This window comes from Balaenoptera physalus (assembly GCF_965194825.1).
Source record: "Balaenoptera physalus genome assembly, chromosome: 4".
NCBI lineage: Eukaryota > Metazoa > Chordata > Mammalia > Artiodactyla > Balaenopteridae > Balaenoptera > Balaenoptera physalus.
In genome coordinates this window covers 99,993,170-100,012,171 of record NC_138891.1, presented here as the reverse complement: position 1 = coordinate 100,012,171, position 19,002 = coordinate 99,993,170, and the positions used below count along the sequence as shown (strand labels likewise).

The following is a 19,002-nucleotide window of genomic DNA, read 5'->3' as shown; positions in this document are numbered from 1 at the left end:
AGGCAGGACAGACATTCACACTCCTTCCTCTCCTGACCCCCAGCGCGCGCGCGCACACACACACGTTAGAGAGATGAGGAAAGAAGCTAACATAGATTTGATAGATTTTTTTGTTCCTGTAACCATGCCACAGTTCCATGTTGTCTGGACATAAAAGTGTAAGAAGGACTGTCATGGGCTAATTTGTCCCTTAAGTCTCCAGGATGATTTTAATTTCTAGTAGTAGATAATTACGTAAGCCACTGGTGGTGGTTTCTACGTTTTTTCTTGGTGGCTAGATGCAGTGATGGAAATTCCATGGCTGCGGGTCAAACCAGTTTTTCAAGGCAGTATATTTTATCATCCACAACAGCATCCAGCAGCTCTTACACAGAGCATATCATTAGCTGCGTGGGCATGCTTGACTCTCTAGCAGATTCAATGAGTGTTAAAGACCTGGATTAAGAAGTGAATAAACTACGTTGGGGGAAGATTTTAGCTGTAGTGTAACTTGCCAGGAGGCTGAGTTGGCAAAGGAAAGAAAAGATAAGAGCTATCACTGTATAATGCAGCCCACTGCAGGGAACATGGGGGCTGAGTGAGCACCAAGAGGGGACCAAACCCAGCCTGGAAGCCTGGCAGGTCTTTTGGCAGGGGAGACACCAGAGCTGAAGAACCTTAAGGAGGTTTAGCCCTCAACAGGTTGAGGGAGGGTCTGGGAGCTCTGTGGGCGAGGGATTAAGAAACATTAGCTGGGTATTAACCCTCCTTGACTGGTCTAGACCATTGAAAAGAATACCTCAAGGTGTAAGGGAGGAGGTGAAGGACAGATGGTGTTTGGGTTCAGAGAAGAAAGATCCACAGGACAGTTTGGGGCCTCAGCCCTATCCGGGATATCCTTGCTACATCCTGGGTCCTGGGCCTATGCACCTGCCCACAATCACTTTGTCACTCCTAGTCCCATTCCTGCCTCACCTCTCTCTACGTGGGCAACTCTTTTGTGCCTTTCAGAACTGGAATCTGGCTTCACCTCCCACTGATGCCATCCCTGACACTCCCAGGCTGACTTGGATAGCATCTTCTCCTCTTCTAGGCTCCTGTGCTCACCCCTATCTAACACTTGTCCTACAGACAACACATCTGTCTACCCCACCAGACTGTGAGCTTCGTGAGAGCAGGGTCTGTGTATCCCCAGCACCTACCACAATGCCTAGCATGTGGTTGGCTCTGAATGTTTATAGAATGAATGAACAGAGGGCAGACTGAGCAGGAGAAACTGCCAGATGCTCCAAAGGAATCAAGAAGAAAGAGTGTTGTGAGACAGTGAGATGTGAGGGGAGGGGGAGAGGGGGCAAAATTGATGAAGGGGGTTAAAAGGTACAAACTTGCAGTTATAAAATAAATAAGTCCTGGGGATGTAAGATACAGCATGATGACTATAGTTAACAATACTATACTGTATATTTGAAAGTTGCTAAAAGAGTAGATCTTAAAAGTTCTTATCACAAGAAAAAAAAAATTTGTAACTCTGTGTGGTGATGGATATTAACTAGTTAATTGCAGTGATCATTTTGCAATAGACACATATATATGATCATTACATTTACATCTAAAACTAATTTAATATTATATGTCAATTATACCTTAATTTTTTAACAAACAGAAAAAGACCTATCACTCAAGGAAGGCTTTGTTTGTCTTTTCTAGATGCCTGTGATGGGGTTTGACTGAGCCTGGTGGTGATAAGTGAACCTCATTAATGAAAAGGAACCTCTCTGGCCCATTTTCCTTTAAGAACCCCCTTCATTATTGCTCTAATTCTGAGAATACCCATAAAGTTAGTAAAAGATAAGCAGGCACAGGCTGTTTTGAACATTTGCCTGGTCAGATAGGCTGGACTTGAGCCCAATTGTGTGCTAGTTTCCAGGTTTCCACCCCTCCCCACCCTTAGCCTTTCTATGTGCAGGGCCTCTCTCATTTCCTCCTCTGGTTTCCAGCGCCTTCCCTACCTTCACCTTGTTATGGTACACTTAAGAAGGACCTTAACAGCCTGATTAGTGTGAGTTTAAACCACACTTCCTAGGGGTTCAAATTGTCTCCAAGGAGGATACTTGTATGTAAGTGTTATTTGTCGGGGTGGAGTAAAAGGCATCCCCTTGTCAAGCAATTTCAAGCATCAGAAAGTTGACAGGGACAGATCATATGTTTAGAGTAAGTTGTAAGACATAAGGTGTAAGGTAGATATTCTCATCCTTTTTGAACCCAGTTTCCTGCACTGCTTTGTGTTCTGTGTGACCCTACCAGCCAAAAAGATTCTGACTAGACTTATACAAACTCATGAGGTATAGGTATATTAAGTATCATTTTTCAAACTGCACATGCTTCCCAGAATCCTTATGAACTTTACCCCTCCTCTCTGCCCCAAAGCCCTGTTGAACATAACTGACTTTAGGCCTGCTGATGGTATATGAGTCTGCCCTTTTCTGGAGAGAATTAGAAAAGACTCTGACATCCCTCTGGCAGATTTTCTGCCTTCTAAAAACACACACACAGTCATAATTCCCAGTACCTTTACTAAATTGTACTGCTTTCACCAATTCCCAAATTTTGAGAGCCAAACTTAAGAAATGTATTGGGTTGGCCAAAAGGTTCGTTCGGGTTTTTCATAAGATGGTATGAAAAACCTGAACGAAAATTTTGGCCAACCCAATATTATTCAAGTGACTCAGCTCTGTAATTTTCTGCTAGATACAGAAACTCAGGATAATTATGAACTGTGTTGCCAAACAGATATGTTTGCCTTGGCAAACTTCTGCCAATTTATCAGAAATTCTAATGGGGGTGGTCATGGGGTGATAGTAGTGAGATTAGCAAAGAAGTGGAATTTTTGAGATTTTTACTCAATTTTTGTCCTAGAATTTGCATTTTAAACTTTTAGGATTTTGGAGGCAAATATTTACACGAATCATTAAAATAATTGTTTTTTAAAGCTAATGTAGACTAAATATCTAATTCATTTTGGTGTTGCTAATTTGTTTTTTCTTTAACTGAAGTAATTTTTTTAATTGGAATAGAGTTGCTTACAGTGTTGTGTTAGTTTCTGCTGTACAGCAAAGTGAATCAGTTATACACGTATATATATCCCCTCCTTTTTGGATTTCCTTCCCATTTAAGTCACCACAGAGCACTAAGTAGAGTTCCCTGTGCTATACAGTAGGTTCTTGTTAGTTATCTATTTTATACATAGTAGTGTATATATGTCAATCCCAATCTCCCAGTTCATCCCACCCCCTGCCCTGTCCCCCCTTGGTGTCCATACATTGATTATCTACGTCTGTGTCTCTATTTCTGCTTTGCAAGTAGGTTCATCTGTACCATTTTTCTAGATTCTACATATATGTATTAATATATGATATTTATTTTTCTCTTTCTGACTTATTTCACTCTGTATGACAGACTCTAGGTCCATCCACGTCTCTGCAAATGGCACAATTTTGTTCCTTCTTATGGCTGAGTAATATTCCATTGTATATATGTACCACATCTTCTTTAGCCATTCATCTGTCGATGGGCATTTAGGTTGCTTCCATGTCCTGGCTATTGTAAATAGTGCTGCAATGAACATTGGGGTGCATGTGTCTTTTTGAATTATGGTTTTCTCTGGGTATATGCCCAGTAGTGGGATTGCTGGGTCATATGGTAATTCTATTTTTAGTTTTTTAAGGAACCTCCACACTGTTCTCCATAGTGGCTGTATCAATTTACATTCCCACCAACACTGCAAGAGGGTTCCCTTTTCTCCACACCCTCTCCAGCATTTATTGTTTGTAGATTTTTTTGATGATGGTCATTCCGACCAGTGTGAAGTGATACCTCATTGTAGTTTTGATTTGCTTTTCTGTAATAATTAGTGATGTTGAGTATCTTTTCATGTGTTTGTTGGCCATCTGTATGTCTTCTTTGGAGAAATGTCTATTAGGTGTTCTGCCCATTTTTTGGTTAGGTTGTTTGTTTTTTTTGATGTTGAGCTGCATGAGCTGTTTGTGTATTTTGGAGATTAATCTCTTGTCAGTTGCTTCATTTGCAAATATTTTCTCCCATTCTGAGGGTTGTCTTTTCGTCTTGTTTATGGTTTCCTTTGCTGTGCAAAAGCTTTTAAGTTTAATTTGGTCCCATTTGTTTATTTTTTTTTTTATTTTCATTACTCTAGGAGTGGGTCAAAAAAAGATCTTGCTATGATTTATGTAACTAAAGTAATTTTAAAGGAAGGAGGGAGGGAGGGAGGGAAGAAATGGGATTGAGTTTTATTTATTTATTTATTTATTTATTTATTTATGGTTGTGTTGGGTCTTCGTTTCTGTGCGAGGGCTTTCTCTAGTTGCGGCAAGTGGGGGCCACTCTTCATCGCGGTGCGTGGGCCTCTCACCATCACGGCCTCTCTTGTTGCGGAGCACAGGCTCCAGATGCGCAGGCTCAGTAGTTGTGGCTCATGGGCCTAGTCACTCCGGGGCATGTGGGATCTTCCCAGACCAGGGCTCGAACCCATGTCCCCTGCATTGGCAGGCAGATTCTCAACCACTATGCCACCAGGGAAGCCCCCTAAAGTAATTTTAAAATTAGTTTTTCATGGAGGTGTAGATACCACCCAAATATTCCAGAAAAATTTTATTAAATAGAGAAAGCTATGGTGCCTGCCCCTTATGTCTTTTATGTTCTGCCTTTAGCCCCTCTGTAATTCTTTCCTATAGTAATATGTATGTGATATCTGGAGTTACAGCAACCATTTTGCGACCAAGATTAAGAAAGTCCCATGAAAAAGTTTGCACAGCAGTAAGATTGAAGGAGCCTGGGTCCTGGTTACATCCTTGAGCAGATGCACTAGCCCTGGGCTGCCTACCTTTGGAGTTGTTATTATATGAGAAAAAACAAATTAAGGTACTGGTTGTCAGGTTTTCTTTTACTTGCAGCTTAAGTCTTTCTAATACTCTAATTCTTCCTTGTTCGTTCAGATGCCCACCCTGGAACAAATCCACAATGGCTGGGGTAGGAGATGGGATCATGCTAGAACACAGGGGACCTCCCCCTATAATTAGTGTTGGAGAGAATGAGTGGTGAGTGTGGGATGTCATTTCTAGAAAAAGGGAAATATGGAAAGCAAACAATAGCATAATGCCCGATTTAGAGAGAAATTTTTGAAGATTATCCCAGGTATTCAGCCTGTGGATCTAAGATTAACAAAAATATGAAATTCAGAAAGAAGAACTAGCAAGTATAGGGGGGACAGGAGGTAATCACTTTGATCCAGACAGTTGTTAAAAGAGTTGTTTCCACCAGTTTAGCCAAAGCTCTCCAGAAGTCCATTTGCCTGGATACAGCAGTTTCCTGGCCACCTACCCCTTCACTATACAGTGCTCTCAACATCCATTCTAGGAGGCTTAAGAATATCATGGGTGTGATATTTCACCTTTCACCTTTCAACTGAAAGGTGTGTGGGGGGAATCATTTGGGAAAATGTTAGGGACAAAGTGTTGGGATATATGCAGGTGTCCCTTCTGTTAGGCAATCAAGGAACAATGGGCATTGGGCTGCTGTTGAGTAATCCTCACCAGACAGAAATAAGAATGACATTTAACGTTGCTCCTGGGTACCTGCCTCCATGATGATTTCGTGACACTAGCAACCAATGGTATTTGCAGAAGAGATGCAAAGCTGCTCCCGTTCATGTCATGGAGAATTCATCTCATTTGGTAGACTAGAATACTCTCCTGGAAAATGCACATTTAAAACCTTTCAACTTAAACCCATATCAACATCTTACTAAGCTTAGGAGTCAAGAATTGTTTTCCTTTGTTCTCTGTATCTAACTAGAGTGACATTTTCTCCAATGTCTAACTGTTTAGCTAGGACCAGGACTTGCTTCTAGAAGTGATGGTGTTGAATGAATGCAGAGGGAGGGGAAGCACATTTAAAATACTCTCTTATTGCAGACACATTGAATTTAAGATGCTGGTGGGCTGTGTAAATCACAATGTAGGTCCAGAAAGGGGTAAGGACTGGAAGGGTAGATTTGTGAGATACCCACAGCTGGAATGATGAAAAGTTCACAGAAGAACTTTTAGAACAAAAGGATAAAGGGTTCAAAGTCCAAAGACAGAGCACAAGACACACTTAATGACAAAAGAAACAAGGAGTCTTGGGACCTTTTGTGCTATGTCCCAGAGGCATGGGGTGGGGGGCATCAAGGAGGAGAGTGTGGCCAGTGGACAGAAAGCTGCACTTTCTGATCAGAAAACTTAAGTGCTGAGTACCAGATACTAGAAATTATGAAGTCACTGGATGCCTTTGAGACAAAAGCTTCAGAGAACCAGATGAGGTGGCGGTAATTTAAAAGAATATATAGAGAAATAGTAGCTCAGGGTGGGCAGTTATAAGATTGATCTTTTGTCTGAGTTGGAAGACTTGAGCATGTTTTTGTTTTTTGTTTGTTTTTTGCTGAGAGGAGTGAGGCAACAGAGAGAACTAAAAATGCAAGAACACGCACCGCTAGGAGACCCCGTGACCAGACCCAAGTTTTAATTCCTTTGCTCTTTTTCCCAAATTGAACCATTCAGCCTCCATTCAGAGAGCACAAAGGTCAAGGGGAATGGGAATGAGGATTGGGGGAAAGGATTAAACACTTTTGGTCCTGGGCTTCCCTGATGGCGCAGTGGTTAAGAATCCGCCTGCCAATGCAGGGGACACGGGTTTGAGCCCTGATCCGGGAAGATCCCACATGCCGCAGAGCAACTAAGCCCGTGCGCCACAACTACTGAGCCCACACACCACAACTACTGAAACCTGCGTGCCTAGAGCCCGTGCTCCGCAACAAGAGAAGCCACCGCAATGGGAAGCCTGCACACAAGAGTAGCCCGCGCTCGCCGCAACTAGAGAAAGCCCACGTGCAGCAACGAAGACCCAACGCAGCCAAAAATAAGTAAATAAATAAATTTATTTAAAAAAAAAACAAACCAAAAAAACCACTTTTGGTCCTGATATATGTACCTTCAAGGGACCAGGCTTTCTTGCTCCAAATAGTTGGTCCTACCCTCATCCTCATTCTAACCAGTTCCCAGGCAGCCTTAACGTCCTAGCCTCAGCTGTAACCAAAGGGTTATGAGAACTTTGTGGGGTAACTATTCTTGGTCAGACTGAGTCCTGGTCATTCATTCTTCCTATAGACACTTATTTATCACTTTCTAGGTGCTGTGTTCAAAACAACCCCATAAAAGACGTAACCACTCTTATAACTCTCACATGATGAATCAGGAAACCGAAGTTTAGGTTTAGACAGAGACCAAGTGTAGACCTTGTTTCTAATGCTGTCTTGACATTACTCCACTGTTCATCTGACCCAGAGTCGCTGTCCACTACAACAATGAAACCGGTATCTTCTAAACACCTGCACCTTATTAGGAACTTCAGAGTACGCAAAGGAGCTAATACCCTTCTCCCACCCTCCCAGAAAGAGATTCCATTTGAGCCACCAGATAACCTCTTTAAATGAAATACCACACAGGCAGTCCCCATTCTGCATGGTACTTTGGGATCATAAAAATGACCATGCACACAGAAGCCAGATAACTCAATCTTAATAATCAGTGTGAAAAAAACTGATTGTTTTGTGATCTTTAAAAATGTTTTGTCAAAACATTAAAGATTTAGTTACTGTAAGTTATAAATGAAAAAATATCAAAACTAGTATTTATTTAGTACAATGCAATTTAAAGCATTAGAAACATTCAGAAGTAAAGTGTTTTATTTCTTTGCACTTATCAAGAATAGTTTCAACAGTGCTGCCTTTTTTTGTTGTATATCTTTATGATATGGAATGAGCATTTTTTCTATGCCTTGGTGAATTGTCAGGCTCCTTTCTAAGTTTGGATTAGCTTCCAATATTTTATCCTTTGTGCTTTAGTGTTGTGAAATATTCCAAGAGTTCCTTTAATGTGAAGGTTTTTTGTTTGTTTATTTGTTTACCAGCATGACTTCCTCGGGACATCTTTAGCTGGCTTGTCATAACCACTTTCTTCATTTATGTCAATAAGTAAACCTTCACTAAGTTCCTGTGATGCTTAATTTTATGTGTCAACTTGGTTGGGCCATCGTGTCCAGATATTTGGTCAAATTTTGAACTGCAATATCAGCTTTCACCTCGGTCTCCAGTGTACTGGTTCACTATGCAGATTTTGGACTTGTCAACCTCCATAGTCATGGGAGCCAATTCCTTAAAATAAGTCTCTCACTATGTATATATAAACATATCCTATTGGTTCTGTTTCTCTGGAGAACGCTAACACAGTTCCTCTGGCTAAATATCTGTCTCAAACAGTGGTGGTGATGACATTTCCATGGTCAGCTTTTTCTAATTCTGTTTATATTCAATTAGAATTTCACTTTTTGTCACTTTACTACACTTTCGTCTCTATTGTCCAATTACCTCTTTCAGTTTCATTTTTGTAAAATGTCACATGAGTTTTTTACTGTTAGACAAAGAAGCAACATAGCTACACACTTTGCTCTCGGTATGTAGTGTGTATATGTTAATTCCAACCTCCTAATTTATCCTCCCCACTGCCACATTTTTCCCCTTTGGTAACCATAAGTTTGTTTTCAAAGTCTGAGTCTGTTTCCATTTTTTAAGTAAGTTCATTTGTATCATTTTTTTAAAATTCCACATATAAGTGATATAATTGGTATTTGTCTTTCTCTGTCTGACTTAATTCACTTAGTATGATAACCTCTAGGTCCAACCATGTTGCTGCAAATGGCATTATTTCATTCTTTTTTATAGCTGAGTAATATTCCATTGTATATATGTACCACATCTTCTTTATCCATTCCTCTGTCGATGGACATTTAGGTTGCTACAAACAGTCTTTCAAAAAAAGTAATGTGATTGGTCAGTGAATATCATGTGCACCTGTTATTTATGTAGTGATTTGTGGACTGAAGAGCTAGCACAAAGTTTGTACTTTATTTTTTATTTTTTTTAACATCTTTATTGGAGTATAATTGCTTTACAATGGTGTGTTAGTTTCTGCTTTATAACAAAGTGAATCAGCTATACATATGTCTCCATATCTCCTCCCTCTTGCGTCTCCCTCCCACCCTGCCTATCCCACCCCTCTAGGTGGTCACAATGCACCAAGCTGATCTCCCTGTACTATGCGGCTTGCACTTTATATATCCATCTTTATCTCTACCTACCGTGTGTGTGTGTGTGTGTGTGTGTGTGTGTGTGTGGTAACTGAAATTTGAACTATGTTGTTGGGGAGCTGGTGATATTTAACTAAACCATGGTAACTAACTGAAATTTGTGCATATTGAGGTCATGCAATTCAAGGACTGCCTGTATTTACTTTTGAATTGATTGTCTAGGTCCATAATTAATAAATCTCTACCATGAAGGGCAATAAAGCAAAGAAAACAGGTTCTCAGCTGAATCAGCAGCATCTCTGTAAAAATTCTACCGTTTCATTAACTGTCATTCTTGAAATACCTGATACTTGTTTTCTTGCCTATTTTCTGTGAATAACTGGCTGCTTATAGAATCACATAAAAATGTTCAAATATAGAAAGTGGTTTGTGGCAAAGACAACTCTTTGTCCATTGAAAATCCATTCTCCTCTTCTTCCTTTAATTATGGTACTCCAGGGCTTCCCTGGTGGCGCAGTGGTTGAGAGTCTGCCTGCCAATGCAGGGGACATGGGTTCGAGCCCTGGTCTGGGAAGATCCCACATGCCGCGGAGCAACTAGGTCCGTGAGCCACAATTACTGAGCCTGCGCGACTGGAGCCTGTGCTCCGCAACAAGAGAGGCCGCGACAGTGAGAGGCCCGCGCGCCGCGATGAAGAGTGGCCCCCACTTGCCGCAACTAGAGAAAGCCCTCGCACGGAAACGAAGACCCAACACAGCCAAACAAAATAAAAATTAATTAATTAATTAATTTTAAAAAAAATTATGGTACTCCACGTTTTAGTGGGGCATATAACTGCCTCACTGAAGACTACATTCCCACCCTCTCTTGAAGCTTATGGCCAAATTCTGGTCTATGGGATGTGAGCAAAACTGTTATATGCCACTTCTGGGTTTGTCCTTAAAAGGAAGGGCTATGTTCTTCCCTGGTCTTTTCTCCATTGGCTGGGATACAGATGTAAGAGCAGGAAGTGGAGCAGTTATTTTGAGCCCAAAATGGAATCTGTGTTGAGTGTAGATGTCAGAGCTACTACCTCTGGAGAGTTATATCAAAGCGAATAAACTTCAATCTTGTTTTAGCCACTACATTTTGGGGTCTTTTTGTTACACACATTTAACTCTAACCTAAAAAAATCCATGGATGGTTTCCTGTTTGGGAATAAGCTATAGCCTAACACAGTAATACAGGGGATTTATATATATCACACTAAATAGTTAATTGATTCTCCTCCCTTCCAACCCTAACTGAAAGAGGATAAGAAAAAAAACAGAAGGCTCTAAGTATAATCCCCTTCTGAGAGAATAAATTGAGCAGAACCTACTGAAGACAATTAATGATATAATGAAGCCACCACAGATAAGATGAGTAAAATCTGCCACTCCACAACGTGGATTTGATGTTCCACATTTATCAGTTACAGTGCACTAAGGCTATGAGCCTCTATTCCTAGTAACCAGACGTGCTGGTATGGAGGCTTCCAATAATTCAATCGAATTCCCAGAACTGCTGAGGTCTGATGAGAGACAGTTAGTGGCAATATTTACATAACTTTTGTGACAAAATAAATTTAATGTAGTGTGCATCAGTTAAGTCATTGACATGGAAATAATTTATCCTGATACAGTTCTTAAAGTTTGTACATCATGAAATGTGGCTCTTTTGTAAGGAACTGATAAAAGATCTGATTCATCACCACCAACAAATGTGTAATACTCATGTATATACACTAGAGGGCACTCACCTTCTACTATTTTCTATTTGAGCAACATTTACCATAATGGCTTTCAAACAAGTGTATAGAAGAATGACCTTGGGAATCTTATTTGAAATGTATACACTTAGGTTGTGAAGGAGCCTGTGAATCTGCATTTTAGTAAGAGGCTATAAGGGAGCATGGTTAAGAGGATGGCTCGTGAAGCCTGACTGCCAGCGTTTGAAACCTGGCTTTGCCACTTACGAACTTGGACAATTATTTAACCTCTCTGTGCCTCAGTTTCCTCATCCATCAGATGAAGTTAGAAATAGCACCTACCTCTTAGGATTGTTGTAATGATTAAAAGAGTTAACCTAGAACATACAGCCTAATGTCTGGCAATAAATATGCACTCTATTATTAGAAGTTTTTTTTGTTTTTGTTTTTGTTTTGTTTTGTTTTGCTTTGTTTCATTTGGTTGGTTGTTTTGGTTTACCCAAAGAGTTTTATTTGGGCAGACCTGGGGACTGGGAGGGCCTGCACATAAAAGAAGGTGTTGGGCCTCTTGGTGGTGAAGCATGGCTTGTGCTGACAACACAGGACCTGGTGGGGCAGCCGGAAGTTGATCTTGGAGTCATGGAATTGCTTGACTGATGGTGGGGGACACCTGCTGGCTGCGATCTCCTCCACCTTCATGATCTGGATCGAGTGGGCCCAGGCGCGGGGCCGGGCGCCCACGTCTTGGTCTGCAGGGATCAGGAGGGGACAGAGTGAATTGTACATCCCCCCAAACCTCCCATCACGTGTGGGGGAGGGGGGCACCTGGGGACCTGGTGGCCACAGCATCTGGTCCCAGCAGGCACTGGCTACCAGGGGTGTAGACCCTCCAAATTCACTTTGAGAGGCACGACCGCAGCCCCCAAGGGCAACGAGATCCACTTGCTGTTAGCACCTCTGTTTAAACTGCTGCTATATGAAACAGCAGTTCTTGGGGCTAGGGCCTTAGAAGTGTTTAATAAAGATGCTCATTGATTCTGTTTCAAAGAGACTTGAGAACCATGCTTGAGAAACACAGGACCCTTTTTAAAAGAAAAAAGAAGATATTTTCAACATTCTACCCAGCTGGGCTAAAACTTCAGGCTTTAACCCCTGCTAGAGTGAAAACGGAATGGCAGGAACCAAAGGTACAGGGTGGAGAATGGAGCAGGATGAAGCTGGTCTTCGTATGTTCCTCCAGAGAGTTTGTATTTTATTCGGAAGTCAGTGGAAATTCATCTAAGGCATTGAGGCAGAAGATGGCATAATCAGATCTATATTTGAGACAGATCACTCTGCAAGTGGAGTGGGGGATGGAGAGCGAGCGGTGATGCTGAGGCAGGTCGATAGGGGAGCCCAGGTAGACGCAGTGGTGCTCCTTTTCCATCCTACGGAATGGTCTCCAGAAAGCTTTACAATGATTTACATTAGTAGTGATTCCAGTATTAATAATTTGAACCTTATAAATCCTTTCTTCTTAAGTCAAAATAGAGCGGAGTTTGTAATGAAGCGCTCTGCCCCAACCCTACCCTATGATTTATACACACTATAGAGTATAAGTACCTGGCAGGCATCCTCCCTAGGTTTTGAGGCAATCACCAACTGCCTCACAACGCCAGAGGCTGTAAAAGGGGCACATTCTGCATCCTGACTCGTGATACTGTAGAGGTTGGGGTAGATTTCCAGTAGCCATGGCAGCTTTGAAGTGTCTGACCTAAAAGGTTTCAAATAAACTTCAGTTCTGCTCTATCACTTCCCCAGCCAGAATGGGAGGAGCTGCCAGTGGGGTGGGAGGGAGTAGAGGAGGAGGGGAAGGCTGAAGTCACACGCTCCTTATTGGCTTTACCTAAAATTCACCAACACTGTTCTGCTACCATCAAATTAGCAGAGTCAACAGTGCTAGGGAAAATAGCTACATGAGTCTTTTCTCTAGTTCCTGAGGAGGGGCTATAAATGATTTTATGAGAAAAGAATCCATCCCTGGAGCCCCCTCTGACAGGATCAGTTCCTACTTGTGCACTCAGCCAAGCCTTATATATCACCCATATACCTAGTCACTAAATTCCTTAGAAACATACCTGTTTCTAAGTCTCTGAAAACATGCAAAATGTAAATAGATAAAACAGCTCTTCCCTCTGTTGTTCAGATTGCAGAATCATAGGATATTGTCTTAGACTGCTTAGAGCTAGAAAAAACCTAATCCAATGGTTTTCAAATGTGTTTTAGTATCAGATCCCTTCAAATGAAATCCTGTCAAGTTCAATTAATATGTTCAATTAATTGAACATTAATATTTGAACAGAAAGCAGAGCTACTTCTATTTCTATCTGGGAAATGCCTCTCTCTGTGTTTGTCACACCTCCAACACCCTATTGGGTGAATTAATTCTTTGAACACCTGGGACTTATAGAAGCAAAGTCTGATTTGGAGCCAAGTCATGATTAAACAATTTCTTCCATTTTACAGAGGACAAATATGAGTCCCAGAGAGCTAGTAATTATTTGAGTAGAGTGTAAAATCAACAGGGGGATGCATAGAAATAAAATCAAAGGTTATTGTTCAAATGCATGATAGAGCATAGAGTTTGGAAAGGATTTTCTTAATGGTTTCTTCACTTGGATCAATGAGTCAAGAAAAACAAGATAAATTGCAATGTGTGAGGGGCAAGAAGAAGGTTTAATTTAGATCTAGAGAAGGATTTCAATAGAAAGAGATGCAAACTTTGGAACTTTGAAATCTCTGGCCCAGAATTTGTTCAATGTAGCAAAGCTGCATATCTGTCTACAGAGAATCAAAGCCAGCTTTTAATTAAAGTCCTGCATTGTGGTGGAGACCTTCAGCCCTATCAGCCATTAGTCATCACCATCCTTGGCATTATCAAATATCCATTACAGGTCTTTACAAGTTTAACCCAGAGGTCCTTTTTCCACTGGACATGGTTTGTGCAGATCAATAGTTTAGACAGACAACAACATGGTAATTTCCTGAAGATTCATAGGAGAAAAACTACGCAGTTCCAACCTTTCTTGCTTTTTTTTGTGCATTCAAAATCAAACTCAAAACTTGCCTGGTCCAGGAAATGTCTACCCACCTGACTTGGTTCATTACTGTGCTCAGCAACTTCCGTTTTTAACTTACCTTGCTGAACTTCTGTTCCTCACCTGTAAAGTAGAGATAATAAGAAATATTCCTTACTGTGCTTATATGAATAAATGGAAATAAAATACATTAGCCATTTAGCACAGTGCCTGGCACATAGTAATTATATTAAAACTATTAGTTTCAGCGTGAATCTCTGATAAACCAAGGTCAAATTAATAAAAATCAGAAAGAGGTTAAATTTCTCTTTAGGTATCTTCCCATCTTTTCACTTAGAATCCACTATAATTTCTGGGCTCTGTTATTTTTTATTTTTTCTCTCTTCCCCTTTCTTTCTTTTTATTCTGGAATAACAATGATCAACTTTCATTAGTGTAGAGGTTAACTGATGATAGGAATCAAAGTAGAGAATAAATTAGATAACCTATTCAATACTGTAGTTTGCCTTTAGTTACAAAATTTTTAGAATTGCATTCCCTTAGACAGGAGAGGTGTTTGTTTCCCATGCCTCTTTCATCTCTAGATGGTTAGAGAACATCTGGTTTTTAGTTAATACATTCTATAGTGTTGGACAAGGTAAGTATCTCTGGAAATAAGCATGTGGTCAATCCAGACCAGCTGAAATTAACCCACACTATTCAAGTGGAAACTCTAGAACTGAAAAGTTCAATATCCGAAATGAAAAATTCAATAGATAGGCTTAAAAACAGATTGAATATTTCAGAAGAAAGGTTTATTGAACTTGAAGACAAATCAATAGAAATTATTCAACCTGAATAACAGAAAAGAGAATAATAAGAAAGAACAGCAAAAGAGGTTCCATGTGGGAAGTTGATAGCAGTACAAGCCTACCTAAGAAATAAGAAAAATCTCAAATAAACAACCTAAACATACACCTAAAGGAACTAGAAAAAGAAGGACAAACAAAACTCAGTTGAGAATATGCTTCCTTTGAATCCAAAGATTACCACAGAATTCACCACTGTAACAGAATAAAGGAGAAAAGTCATAAGATCAACTAAACAGGTGATGATAAAGATATCTGACCAACTTCAACATTTATTCATGGTTTAAAAAAGACTCTTTAGCAGAAATTAACACAACATTGTAAAGCAACTATACTCCAATAAAATTAATTAAAGAAAAGAAACTCTTTGGTATAGCCACAATGGGAAATAATTCAGCGCTTCCTTATAAAACTAAACATGAAAACACCATATGACCCAGCAATTTGCACTCATGGTCATTTATCCCAGAGAAGTGAAACTTATGTTCACACAAAAATCTATACTTAAATTTTCATAGGAGTTTTATTCATAATAGCCAAAAACTGAAACAACCCAGATGTCCTTCAATAGGTGAATGTTTAAACAAAGTGGGATATATCCTTACTATGGAAAACTATTCAGCAGTAAAAAGGAATGAACTCTTTATATGTGAAAAAACTTGGATGAATCTCCAGGGAATTATGCTGAGTGAAAAAAATCAATTCCTGAAGATTGCATACTACATAATTTATTTGATTTATATAAAATGTTAAAAAAAATTTTTTTAGAAATAAGGAACAGATCAGTGCTTACCAGGAGTTAGGAATAGTAGGCAGGGAGAGGAAAGAAATGTGTTTATAAAAGGGCAACATGAGGAATCCTTATGGTGATGGAAGCGTTCTGTATCTTGACTATGGTCAACTTACACATGAGATAAAATTGTATAGAACTAAATACACATGAGTATAAGCAAAACCAGAGAAGTCTGAATAAGATTGTTGGATTGTAATGTCAAGGTCTTGATGGTAACATTACACTGTATCTCTGCAAGATGGCACCATTGGAAGGACCTGGGTAAATGGTACAGATTCTCTCTGTATTATGTCTTACAACTGCATGTTAATCTACAAATTATCTCAAAATAAAAGGTGTAATTTAAAAAACCACTCCTAACAACATAGTAATAGATGAGAACTTCCAAATCTGATCAAAAGTAGTTCTAAAAAGCATATAACAAACCTTATACTTCTTGGGGAAATATTGAAAGCTTTTCTTTAATATCAAGAACAAGACAAATACCTGCTCTCCACATTTTTATTCAGTACTGTATTAAAGGTTCTAGCATGGAATAATACAAAAAAATGAAATCGAAGTTATAGGACAGGGAAATAACTAAAATTGTCATTATTCACAGGTCATATGGTTGCATATGTAAAATTCCAAAAGAACCTACAGTTAAATTTTTAGAATTAATAAGTGTACTAGCAAAGATACAGGAAAAGTCCATATACAAAAATTGTATATATAGTATACAAAAATCAATTGTATACATTATCCAAAAAAAAAACCCAAAATATTTAAAATATGCCATTTAAAATAAAATTAAATTAAACACAAGAATAAATCTAACAAAAGACATGCAAGGCCTCTACACAGAAAATTACAAGCATTATTAAGAAAAATTAAGGAAGATCAGATAAATGAAAGAATATACCATAGATGTTTTAAATACCAGTATTATAAAGAGGTCAGTTTTCTGAATTAATCTATGGAGCAAGTGCAATACTGATCAAAATCCCAATGAGTTTTTGTTATTGTTGTTGTTGAAATTAACAAGTGGTTATGTAATTTATATTGAAATGTAGAGAGGTAAGGAAAGCCAAATTGCTGTTAAAGAACATTATGGGAAATTTTGCTCTACTGAGAATTAGTTAACAGAACTATTAAATTATTTTAAAATATTAAAAAGTTATAGAAGTTAAAGGAGTGCAATACTGGTACAAAAACGGACCAAAAGACAACTGGAACAGAAGGGAAAATGCAGAAACAGACAATGAATAGATGAACACATAATTATGACAAAAGTGGAGCTCTAGAAAAGTGGGTAAATGATAGCCTTTTCAATAAATAGTGCTGGGTCAATGTATTAATTTTCTGTAGCTGACATAACAAATAACCACAAACTTAGTGGCTTAAAGCAACACAAATATATTATCTTACTGTTTTTTAGGTCAGCAGCCCAACACAGGCCTCACTAGGATATAATCGAATATTGGCAGGACTGCACGTTCTTTTCTGGAGGCTCTAGGAGAGAACTCGTTTCCTTGCCATTTCCAGATTCCTAAAGCCACCCATGTTCCCCACTCTACGTTGGCTTGGGACCCCCTTCCTCCATCTTCAAAGCCAACAGTGTTGCCGCTCTCTGATTATACTTCCCTAATTAAATCTCCCTTTGACCACAGCCTGGAAAGATTCTATTTTACAGATCCATTTGGTTAGGTTGGGTCCAGTCAGATAATCCAGGATAAACTCCTCATCTCAGAGTCACATTTGCAAAGTCCCTTTTGCCATGGAAGGTAGCATATTATGAGGTTCCAGGGATCAGAAAAACGGCATCTTTGTGGGGCCATTGTTCTGCTTACCACAGTCAACTAGATACCCTATGTAAAAAATAAGAAACTTTCCTTTACCACTCACCAAACACAAAATCAATTCCAGATGGGCTATAACTGGCTATAAATGTGACAGTTTGAAAAATTAAATTTTTGGAAGAAAATATAGAAGAACATCTTCATGATATTGGGGTAGTGAAGGATTTCATGACCAGCACACAAAAAACACTTAAAATTGAGAAATTGATCTAGATTAAGATTAAGAACTTCTTTTCATCAAAACATCCTATTAAAGAATGAAATGCAGGCTTCCCTGGTGGCGCAGTGGTTGAGAGTCTGCCTGCCAATGCAGGCGACATGGGTTCGAGCCCTGGTCTGGGACGATCCCACATGCCGCGGAGCAACTAAGCCCGTGAGCCACAGCTACTGAGCCTGCGCGTCTGGAGCCTGTGCTCCGCAACAAGAGAGGCCGCGATAGTGAGAGGCCCACGCACCGCGATGAAGAGTGGCCCCCGCTTGCTGCAACTAGAGAAAGCCCTCGCACAGAAACGAAGACCCAACACAGCCATAAATAAATAAATAAAAATTAAAAAAAAAAAAAAGAAATAGGCACATTCTTAAGTGGGAATTTCAACTGCAATTGCCTTAAAAAAAAAGAATGAAATGCAAGGCCACAGAGTGGGAGAAGATACGTGGAACACACATCATCAGTGAAGGGCTGTGTCAAAGTCTGGGTTCCCGTGAAAGGAGAACCTGAAAAAAAGACTTGGGTACAGGAGCTTCTGGCGATACATTGTGTGTGTGTGTTATGCTTCACAATAAAACAAGTTAACACCAATAACAACAAAGGTCTTAAATGTAATAGCTAACACTTATTAAATGCTTTCTATGTGCTAAACTCTGTTCTAAACATTTTATGTAAATCAACTCAGTTAATGCTTAAGACATGCCCAGAAGTAGATACCTTTATAATCCCTGTAAAGGAGGAAGCTGAGTCACAGTATAGTTAATGTCCTAAGGCTAGTAGGTATGGTGTGTGATGGCAGGGATTGTTGTCTCTTTTGTTGACCGCTACATTCCCAGTGTCTAGAAAAGTGCCTCTTGATTGAGTAAAGAGGCAAAGCAGGATTCAAACCCTGCCTTTGGTAAAGCCTGCATTCTTAACATGGCACAGAGCAGCTCATTTTATTCATTTAAAGTCTCCTATTCATGTCCAGGTTGTAAGAATGAAGATAATAAAAGTATAGGGAAATTAAAATTAATTTTTTAATTTTAAAAATAGGTTTCTATTTTAAAAAATAAATTTTAAAATGTTATCCATTAGTCTAGATTTCTTAGAGGAAAGGGGGATGGGAAAAACTGATCTCGGAGAGTGAGCAGTGAGCAGTGGCTTGAAGCGAGATCTTAGCTCCCTGCCCGGGAATTGAACCTGGGCAGCCTGGGTGAAAACGAGGAATCCTAGCCGCTGGTACACCAGGGTCTAGAAGCTAAAAGCAAAATTCCCCTGGCCCTTAACCCCCATTGGAAAATGCATTTCTCAAGGAGGCAAACATTGTAAAAACAGGTACAAGTTTATTATTGG

General features: G+C 39.6%; 1 protein-coding gene across 1 annotated transcript in view; it reads right to left on the bottom strand.

Moving 5' to 3' along the window:
- Positions 1-9,979: 9,979 nt before the first annotated feature.
- Positions 9,980-19,002, bottom strand: part of LOC309660399 (uncharacterized protein) — a gene marked incomplete at its 5' end in the record, with an annotated part of 90,838 nt that continues 81,815 nt past the window's right edge. The window contains 2 exons of the mRNA XM_082460991.1: positions 9,980-11,652; positions 14,081-14,103. Coding sequence (XP_082317117.1) covers positions 11,599-11,652; positions 14,081-14,103 — 77 coding nt within the window. The 3' untranslated portion in view covers positions 9,980-11,598. The remainder of the gene's footprint in view (positions 11,653-14,080; positions 14,104-19,002) is intronic.